Source organism: Bubalus kerabau, chromosome 4, assembly GCF_029407905.1.
Source record: "Bubalus kerabau isolate K-KA32 ecotype Philippines breed swamp buffalo chromosome 4, PCC_UOA_SB_1v2, whole genome shotgun sequence".
NCBI classification, from domain to species: domain Eukaryota; kingdom Metazoa; phylum Chordata; class Mammalia; order Artiodactyla; family Bovidae; genus Bubalus; species Bubalus kerabau.
In genome coordinates, this window is record NC_073627.1 from 5,921,849 (window position 1) to 5,932,500 (window position 10,652).

General features: G+C 56.1%; 1 protein-coding gene across 1 annotated transcript in view; it reads right to left on the bottom strand.

The window, feature by feature from the left end:
* Nucleotides 1–433: 433 nt before the first annotated feature.
* The window catches only part of SDK2 (sidekick cell adhesion molecule 2), a 149,321-nt gene continuing 139,102 nt past the window's right edge, over nucleotides 434–10,652 (bottom strand). Inside the window, exons 45-46 of the mRNA XM_055579553.1 lie at nucleotides 10,337–10,463; nucleotides 434–834 (exon numbers count right to left, since the gene is read on the bottom strand). Of these exons, the coding sequence (XP_055435528.1) occupies nucleotides 481–834; nucleotides 10,337–10,463 (481 nt within the window). The 3' untranslated portion in view covers nucleotides 434–480. The remainder of the gene's footprint in view (nucleotides 835–10,336; nucleotides 10,464–10,652) is intronic.

Consider the following 10,652-nt stretch of genomic DNA (forward strand, 5'->3'; position numbering starts at 1 on the left):
GCCTGCCCCCACCCGGCATGCCCATCCGGGCACCAGCTAGCACTGGGCCCAGAGCTGCAGCACATGGGGAAGGGAGGAGCCGGCTGGACTACCAGAAGCTTCCTGGCCCCGGTCACGCCCACCTGATGGCCCTCCAGTCCTTGCCTTCCCTCCCTCCTTCCCTCCTTCTGCCTCCATCCGCCTAAACTCACTGGTGTCCACCGCAGCCGACCCCGCCCCCCCAACTCCCGCTCAGCCCCTTGAAGCTGCAGCAAACCCCACAATCTCGAGGCCACACACGTCCCCTCATGGTTTTTCTCCATGCTTCTCCACACTGGCTTTGCTGGCCCTGGAATCTCTGGAAAAATAAACTCAGGAGGTGAAAAGTTGACTTGGTTTCTCGGTGTTTTTGTTTTCTGGCAGGCGGTGCGGGGAGGGGTGGAAAGGAGCTGGGTGCCGTGTTTTCTTTTTCCTCTTCCGCCGGGAGGACGACATCAAACATCAAACGAACGATGAAAACCCTGCAATGGGGGCCCGGGAGCCCGGGGCGAGGCTGCTGGGGGGGCGGTAGAGGGTGCTCTGCTGGCTTGGGGGGTTCGGGGGGTTCTGGGGCGTTGGGGTCCGACTGGCCTTGGGCCGGAAGAGGCTGCCCGGCTGGGCGCTGCTGCTGTTGGAGAGGGTGGCGTGGTCCGGCTCGCCCGGGTCGCTCTCCGTGTAGCTGTAGGCCTGGGCCCGAGAGATGCCCTTCTGCTGGCGGCGCCAGGAGTTGTAATAGGTGGGGTCGCTGATGTAGTGGTTGACGAAAGAGTGGGCCTTCTGGTGGCTCGCGTCAACCTCGTACTCGCTGTCGCTTCCCTGGGAGGGCAGAGAACCGATGGGGTGTCAGCGACCCCGGGGACGGGGTCAGGGCTGGGAGGCACAGAGCACTCCGGGCCGAAGCTCCTCTCAGCCTCCTCTGTGCCCTGCGCCGTGGGCATCTCAGCCTCGAGTCTGCCACGGGGGTGAAAGGCATTCAGAACACGTGATGGGTAGGAAGTGTCTCCCCCAGAGCTGGCACAGAGCCTGCGGACGCCGATGTGACCCAGAAGACCCAAGTTCTAAGCTTTTGAAAAAAATCAAAGTGAGGGATGGGATGCAGGGTGGGAGGGAGGCTCAAGAGGGAGGGAATATATATATATATATATATGTTATATATGTATATATATAATATATGTATATATTAATACTTATAGTTGATTCATGCTGTACAGCAGCAACCACCACAGCACTGTAAAGCAATTATACTCCAACTGAAAAATAAATTTCGATTAAAAAAGAAAAAGAGCTCCATGAATCAGTAAAAAAAAAAAAAAAGAAAAAAAATCAAGGTGAAATTCACACACCGCTGTCAAGGGTCTGATTCACCGGCATTTGGTACATGCACACTGCCGGGCAACCATCGCTTCTTTTCATTTCAAAACATTTCCGTCATGACCCCAGAGTAAAACCCAGTGCCCACTAAGCAGTCTCTCCCCACTTCCTCCTCCCCAACCTCCTCCCCCCATCCCCACCCCTGGCAGCCACCCATCTACTCTCGTCCCCTCGGACTGACCCATTCTGGATGTTGCATAAAAATGGAATCACACCGTATGCAGCTTTTGTGTCTGAGCTTCTTTCGTTTAGTATGGTGTTTTCCGAGGTTGCATGCATCATGGTTCTTTCCTTTCTGATGCTTTGTTATCTTTGCTGACCCTGGAGGGACTACCCCTCCCAAGACTAGACAGGTCTCAGAGAGCAAGCAGCTTTTTATACCCAGAGCCCCTGCCTGCATCGCCTCCTCTGATGGGCGCTTACACGCTGACTTGGACCCACTATTCCCTGCCTCCAATCACCGCAGGGTCAGGTACCATACAACTAGGGGCAGCCCCTACCCTCCAGGGTCCCCTGAATTCATTCAAACTCTGCTAAGCCTGCTTGCCTTGCCTCTGGGAACCTGAATAAAGGGTGCAAGGTGAGTCTTCCTGTTTCCTTCCTGCTCCATCCGCCTCCTCACCAAGCCTGGTACCGCCTCATGTGGCTCCACGTGGCCTGCTGTGCCCCCTCTTCTGGGGATCTGCGAATAATAAGCTATCTTTCCACTAGCAGTCATCTCCTGATCTGCTGGCCTCATCAAACCTGAAGAATAACCAACCGACATTTAAAAATAGAGGTTCAGGGACCTCCCTGGTGGTCCAATGGTTAAGAATCCACCTTGCAATGCAGGGGATGCGGGTTTGATCCCTGGTTGGGAAACTAAGACTCTCCATGCCACGGAGAAAGTAGACCTGAGCACTCTGGAGCCTGGACACCACACTACCGAGCTGGCACACCCCAACTGGAGAGTCCGTGCTGCAACAGAAGCCCCCGTGCGCTGCAACCGAGACCCGACGCAACCAGATGGATAAATAAAAACAAATCTCTAGGACAGTAAATAAAGCAGAGGCCCACGCATGATACCCTGAGTTCCAGTCCCGATCCAGCCTCTGACTTACTGTGTGACTGGGGACAAAGCCAGGACCAGATTGGAAGGCCTTCAGAGGCTCCTGGCGCTGAACAAAATGCTGATGCTCACCCACGTGTGATCCAAAATAAAAGCCACACTCAGTTATAAAAGAAGCACGAGAAAGATTATCAACAGAAGTTCTGAATTTTCACACGGTGATGACCCTGAAGCTCGGGGGGAGAAATAAAAAAAATTAAATTATCCTTAATACGGTTGATATTCTGGGGTCCTTGGCCCGTGCTCTAGCTGGCTTTTGGGAAAATCGGTGCAAGAGAAGAGTCCATCTGGTTTGTAAAGTAACATTCGACTCTGAATCGTGGAGCTAAAAATATCATGCATCTCTTCCCCACCCCCAGCTCCCAGTGATGTTTTGAGAACTAAAAAGACAGCAGATGGAAAGGCCTTTAGAACTCTCTGGAAGGGATGCACTGGTTTTAGTGAATAGTACATGCTCAACAAATATCATTCTAGAAGACCAAGCTCGAGTTGCCTCATCTCTGCCCAGTGAATACATGCTTAGAGGCAGTAAATTTATTTTATCAACCGGAGTGAAATACACATTGGCAAAACCCTGCAGTCCAGTGAGCCCAGTATAAACAAGTCCAGGGTAATCATCTGTGTCTTGCTCTATAGGCAAGGAAAATGGAGCGCTTCCCTGGTGGTTTGGTGATTGAGAACCCATCTTACAATGGAAGGGACACCGGTTCGATCCCTGGTCTGGGAAGATTCCACATGTCCCGGAGCAGCTAAGCCCGTGAACCACAACCACTGAAGCCTGAGCACGCCTAGATCCCCTGCCCCACAACGCGAGAAGCCACTGCAGTGGGGAGCCCGCGCACGGCAACTACCCACCGCAGCCAAAAACTCAGCCCAGAAATCTTAGAAAAGGAAAAAAAAGAAAACGGAGCGTTGCCCTTGCCCAAAGGTTCTGAGCTATGTGTGGGAAAGGTAGTGTGCACCTGTTTTCAGGAACTCAAAGCCCTTTGCGGCATCTAAGCCTTCAAGGGAAACGGGTACAAAGCACAGAACTAAAATGACACCAACTCTGGAGCAGGCTCGCTGCCAGACAGGAGGAAACGCTGAGTTGCATTCTCGTCTTTAAATTTCACACCTCTGTGCTGCAGCTACGATGATGCTACTACCTGAGTGCTGTTGAGAGAGTGATGGTTTTGCCCAAGGAAAGGATGAGCTGGACCTGAGCACGGATTGGCCTCATTTTCCGAAACCTACACATGCTCTGAACTCCAGAACTCCTGAACTCCTGCCTGGAGGTCACAAGACGGGAAGGGGAACTCCTCTGTCCTCGAAGGGGATGTTAAATGCTCCCAGACTGATCTGCTGATTCATGTGCTCTGGCTCTTCTCCTCCCTCCCCCTCCCCAGCCCCCACAGCACTCCCGCCACCCCAGCAGGCACTCCCAGGACCCCCATCATCTTGGCAGGCAGGGCCGGCCGCCCACGACAATGGAGAGTCCCTCACCCGTTCTCCCCGTGATGCAGAGCAGCACAATACAAGTGCTTTCTTTGCCGACAGCCCAGCTGCCAGCCCAGGAGCGAACAAAGGGGCTGCAGAGGCCGCAGGGCTCCGTATGCCAAGGGCAGGCAAGGGGGCCGGGGGTGGGCTCCTGAAGCCCAGGGCTGCAGTGAGGCCAGCCCAGGGGCAGGAGGTCTGAGCCAGACGTGGAGGATACAGGAGGCTGGGGGGGCTGTGAGCCCTGGGGTCCAGGCACAGTGAGGGTCTGTGAGTCTGGGGATCAAGAGAGGGGCCCCACGGTTTTCCCTACAGGTCAGCTCCCTCTTGGAGGGCACCCAGCGACCGGCTGGAGTGACTGCTAGATGTTCTAGAACTTCAGCCAGCCCCAGGCCCCAGCCTTGGAGATGCATCCCCAAATCACTGTGGGTCTGGAGTGAATGAGTCTCCAGGCTGGGGGGGTGGGGGGACAGAAGCACCACCTGATTCTGTCCCTTCCCAGCTGGGTAAGTGTGGACCTATCCTCTCTCGGCCTCAGTATCCTGGTCAGTACAATGGGTGGATCCTGACGTTCACAGGATGAACTCAACTAATATATGCGAGAACAGTCTAAAGGTATCATTAGGGGAAAAGTAAAAGGGGTCTGTTGACATGGGGCCTAAAGCCCCTCTGGGAAGGATCACAGGGGCACGGGATAGGGGAGACTGACTCACATTTTTAATTAAATTTATTTTTGCCACACCATGCAGCTTGCGGAATCTTAGTTCTCTGACCAGGGACTGAACTCACACCACAGACTTACCACTAGACCGCCAGGGAAGTCCCAAGGGGAGGCTGACCAGTGCTCAGACAGCCCGGGAAGGAGAATGCTTGGTTCCTGCCTACCCACAACCCCACTGCCACCCCCAGGATGAAGCTGTGACCAGCAGGGTGGGGAAGGGGCCTCTCTGGCCCTCCTGGGGGCCCAAACCAAAGCCCATTCGTCCAAATCATCTCCTGCCCTCTGTTAAGCACCTACTGTGTGCCACTGGACTGGGACAGCAAAGCCGGTGGAGGAGGGGTGTGGCGGGGGGCGGGCGCAGGGGGCGCGGCTAGAGTCTGGCCCGCCCCTCCCCCAGCTCCCCAACACTGCAGGAGGGGGTCTCTGCACGCACTCCCCTCTGTCTCCACCTCGGAGAACATCTGTTTCTTTTCTGGATGGGGGTGGGGTAAGAAGAGAAGAAAGAAAGCGAGGGGGGGACCAGGGGCTCCCAATCCTGCTTTCAACTCTCGCCCGGCCCTCGGTAATTGAATGCAGCTTCCCAGTCGCCGGCCCAGCACAAAGGGGGCCTTTCATTGCCAGTCCCTGGCTGCCAGGCAATCAGGCCACCGCTTCAGCTCCCAGGCCTCTTAACAGCAGCTCAAAGCCACTCCATCAGCAATTACCGGGCCCGGGGAAGGGGGAGAGGGCATCCAGGCTCAGAGCGAGTGAGGTGGGGACCTGAGGGAGGGAGGACCCCGAGAAAGGACCGAGACAAAAGAGAGGGAGCAAAGGAAGGCCTTTCTCTTTTCTGTCTCTTTCTGGAAGCAGGGACAGTGGTATCAGATCAGCAGGAGACAGGCAAGCGCTGTCCTGGGCTCGGGGACCAGGCAGAGAGCCCTTGGGGGTGTGTGTGTGCACTCAGCTCTGTCCGACTCTCTGTGACCCCCTGGACTGCAGCCCGCCAGGCTCCTCTGTCCACGGGACTCTCCAGGCAAGAGTGCTGGAGTGGGTCGCCATGCCCTCTTCCATGGGATCTTCCTGGCCTGGGACAGAACCCTCATTTCCTTGAGTCCCCTGCATTGTCAGGCGGCTTCTTTACTAACTGCACCACTGGGGAATCCACCTGGGAGCCCTTATCCTGTTGAATCTCAAGAAGCCTGGTGGGAAAGTGTTGCCCCAGGTGAGCTCTCACCCTGGGCAGCTCCTTTGGAGACTGGCAGCTGGAGCCCCGCCCCAACCCGTGGTCCAGGTTCCCCCTGGAGGACATTTTCCTCCAGGGTTCTTGGGCTCCTTACCCCTCCCAGGTGCTACAGAGGGCCCAACCTGTGCGTGGCCACTAACTCCATCCAGGCCTCCCCCAGGGGTCATGGGTTAAGAAGTGCCATTCTTAAACAATCCTTAGAGCCACTCCTGGCTAACTCTTCGGATTGGGTGCTCAATAAACAGTATATACAATCTAACAAGTCCTATGTATTGATAACAAAGAAGCTAAGCGCCGAAGAATTGATGCTTTTGAACTGTGGTGTTGGAGAAGACTCTTGAGAGTCCCTTGGACTGCAAGGAGATCGACCAGTCCATCTTAAAAGAAACTAGTCCTGAATATTCACTGGAAGGATTGATGCTGAAGCTAAAACTCCAATACTTTGGCCATCTGATGTGAAGAGCTGACTCATTTGAAAAGACCCTGATGCTGGGAAAGATCGCAGGTGGGAGAAGAAGGGGACGACAGAGGATGAGATGGTTGGATGGCATCACCGACTCAATGGACATGAGTTTGGGTAAACTCTGGGAGTTGCTGATGGACAGGGAGGCCTGGTGTGCTGCAGTCCATGGGGTTGCAAAGAGTCGGACACGACTGAGTGACGGAACTGAACGGAACTGATTGATAATTCCTTTTTCTTTTAGGCTCAATTTCATAATAATGAGCTTACAGGGCTGACCCAGGACATCACAGAGAACTGAGTACCAATTAAGAGAGGCTTGCCATCGCCTTGGAATTTCTCTCCATTGAGATTTATTTGTGTGCTAACTATGTGATTTTTCTACCCATCGTGGGCTCTGACTTTGAAATGAAGCTGGACCGTGGCCATACTTCATTTTTAGAAGTTCCATCACATAAGTCTCAGCCTTTGTGGGTCCCCCTGCCGGGGAACCTCCTTCTCCTAGAGCCCTGGAGACATGGCCCCCAGCCCCACCCCGTGCCTTCTGGAGGGAAACCGGCCCTTCCCTCCTCCGGCCTCCACTCACAGCCCCGTTCTGGCCTTTCCCACATGGCAGCATGTGTGTTTGTTTATAAGAAGCCTTGACTTTGTGCTTATTCCCCTATCACAGGGAAATGGCTGGGCAGCTAGAAATGGAAGAATCCAGTTCCGGAGGGTGACTTTTGGGTGGTCTGACTTAGAGTTCCAACCAGGTGCCACGGGGCCTGGGGGCAGGGACTTTAGGAAGACAGCTGGCCCAAGGGGTCGGGGGTTGGCTGCTGACCCTGAGGGAGGTTCCCCAGGCAGGACTAACAGGGCCTCTCCCGTGAGCCCGGAGCTAGAAGTTGTGAGGCTGCGCGCTGCGCGTTCTGGACACTAATGTGCAGTCCAGCTGCTTCTCACAGGGGCGAGCGAGCAGCACAGGGAGTTATTTATGGAGCGCGCTGGCATCTGCAGAGATGAAAGGGCCCAGGCGGACCCTGGGAGGTTGGGCCACCAGTCCCCCGCATCCCCCCACCCCAGGGCACTGGTATGCGGAGCATCACTCAGTGGACATCCGAGGGCGGCCAGCTGCTCTGTCTCCCATCTGCCCCCGACTCCAGCCCACAGGGAGCCGGGACCCTGAGTTTGCACGTTCGGACCTGAGTCAACGCGCGTAAGCTCTCTGACCCCAGTTTTCCCATTCGTACAAAGATGCCACTGAGGCCGGCCTCGGAGGGTCGGTGTGAAGCTACCCTGTGGTGAGGCACGTGGGTAGCCCACGAGGGGCGCAGCTGTTGTGATCAGTGCCACTTTGAAGGGCCTCTTTGAATGTCTGAGATCTGATGCTGGTTGAAAAGGAAAGCTTACAACCACAAATCTTTGTTTCTCTATCCTGCTAACCATACTTGGTCTTGAGTCTATTCAGCCTGATGACCTTCTCCAATGACTCTTTCATGGTTTCAACAGACACGCACAGAGTGACCGCCTCCCAGTGACGTGCAGGACACTGGGGATATAGCGTGAACAAAACTGTCACGGTCCCTGCCCTCAGGGAACTCGTGCTGGCGGTTTAGTTGCTCAGTCGTGTCCAACTCTTCTGACCCCGTGGACTGTAGCCGGCCAGGCTCCTCTGTCCGTGGGATTTCCCAGGCAAGAATCCTGGAGTGGGTTGCCATTTCCTTCTCCAGAGGATCTTCCGGACCCAGGGACTGAATTCGGGTCTCCTGCCCTCAGGGAGCTTAGCTTTCAGAGTAAATAAGCCTGGGGATCCCTGGTGGCCCAGGGTTAGGACTCTGTGCTTCCACTGCAGCAGGCACTGGTTCAATTCCTGGTTGGGGAACTAAGACCCCACATGCTGCGAGTTGCAGCTCCCCCCCAAAAAGAAAAAGGACAGAGTACATAAACCCAAGTCAACTGAATCCAGCCCCAAATCAAACCCCGAACTATCCCAAAGGCTGCACGCAGAGCTCCAAGCCTGGGCTGTGGTCCTCAGATCTGGCATTCTGGAACCAGAAAGCCTCCTCTCTAGGGTGTGTGCTCCCGGAGAGGGCCGGGGGCGGGGTAGTGACTGGTCCCAGTTTGCTATGGAAACAGTGTTCAAGTGAAGGGCTTGTTCTGAATAAATGAGACCAATAGCTATAAGGAGGATTCTGGGTGCTCTGTCCATCCTGGGGTGACTTCTGAAGTGGGGTGCTCCCGGGATGGGAATTCTTCTCCCAGCAACTTCTTCAAGGCTGGGAGGCCCTGGCATGGCCTCAGGGGTCAGCTCTGCATCCCATGTGGGTGTCCCCCAGACTCATGCAGGGTGCTCACAGAGAGCTCCCGGGACTAGGGCAGTCCCTTGTGGACTCAGAGGGGTTACTCTCTGAAAGGTCGGCGCTCAGCTGATGAGCGTGGATCACAATGCCCTCTGCAGAAGGTCAGGGGGGCTGAGCAGAGTCAACAGGGAGCCTCTTCTGCCGGCCACCACGATGCCCTCTCCACAGACAGGAAGGGGCTCAGGAAGCCCTTGGTGACCGCCCCACTGACACGGGGAATCCCTTTAATTTTGTTTTTTGGCTGCGTTGTGAAGCATGTGTGATGTTAGCTTGCTGACCAGGGATTGAACCTGTGCCCCCTGCATTGGAAGCCTAGAGTCTTAACTACTGGACCACCAGGGAAGTCTCCCTTTACTTTTTTGACTTTTACCTTGGGTACCAACAAGCCAAAGGCTCACCACCATCTTTGGAGAGAAAGAAGGAAAAGTGCTTCAGGAAGCACGGCCGTTTAAGTCCCAGTACGGGCGTGGCAGCAAACAGTTAACTACTCACAACGAGATGCCATAACCTGGATCACGTGGGTCCCCATGTAAACCAGGCTAAGCTACATCTTGGCCCCTGCCAGCTCTGAGCTGTGGTGTCAGCTCCAGCCTTACCGGCTCTGCCAAGCCCGATGGTAACCCTGGAGCTGAACAAAACAGCAGTGAGCAAGAGAGAGGCCTTTGGTCTACGGGGCCGTGACTGGACCCCAGGCTGGCTGGCAACTCCGGCCCGGCCAGCAGCCCCACTTCCTGCTGGCCTCTATCCCTTCTCACCCTCTCCCAGGACCGGACAGGAAGGTCCAGGGCATGGGACACCGTGGCCTTTTGCGGCCCCTTCCTTGGCAACCAGCAGGCTTGGCCAAGGCCAGGAGGGCTAGGGCGAGAGGCTGTAACATCACTCGGCTGGAATGCACCAGACACCCTCTCCCCAAAGCTTGGGGCAGAGTGTCCACGCATGACCCCGCCTGCCCACCCAATGGCAGCCTCTCTAAAGCTCCATGTCTCCCAAAGGCACCGCCGCCTTCTCAGTATTAAGAGCTGACATTCATTGAACATAACCTCAGCAAATCCTCCCCTCTGTCCCACGAGCCCATTCTGCAGTGAGAGAAACTGAGGCTTCAAGATATTACTCAGTACACCCATGAGACCCTTGACTCCTGGGCAGCAGAGCCAGGACGCAACTCAGGTCTAAAGCTCCAAAGCTTAATGCCTTAGTGGTATGCACTGCTTCCCAACCTTGGGGGCCCAGCCCCCCACTTCTGGAGCTCATTCTGACCCTGATTAGCTAGGTTCAGCTGTCCTCCGGCTCCGGCCGAGCAGGGCTCCAGTGTCTGCATCCCTCTCCTTGTCTTCGAGGAGAGACGGGCCAGGACAACCGGGGACAGAGCATGTCGGGGGGCTCCTGCTAGACTTTTGCTCTTGGGAGTTCCAGGGACCCCACCAACCCAGGTGCAGACTGAGTGCAGCTCAGACGTGGCAGTTGACCTGAGTGCGCCGTCCGGGGGGTTTCCTGGGGCCCCTCAGTCTTTCCAGTCCATAAAGGGAAGAAGGGCAGGAAGCGGTGGGCAGGCCCATACTCCGGGGCAGGGGGCTTCACACAGCACCCCCACCGTGAGCGGGCACCAGGCCCTCCTGCCCCTCACCTGAGAGTCGGAGACTTCAGAAGGCTTCTCTGTCAGGCTGCTGCTCTCTGCCGGGATGAGGTCGTTGTACTTGGTGACGTCCTCGTCGGAGTAGTGAAGGCTGCCCGGGCTGGGCCGAGGGGGAGACCTGGGAGAGTGGGGGACAGGGGGCTGAGGGGAGACCCAGGGAGAGTGGGGAGTGGGGGGAGACCCGGGGAGAGTGGGGGGCTGAGGGGAGACCTGGGGAAGGTGGGGGGCGGGGGGAGACCCAGGGAGGGTGGGGGACGGGGGGAGACCTGGGTTGGGTGGGGGGCAGGGGTGAGACCTGGAGAGGGTG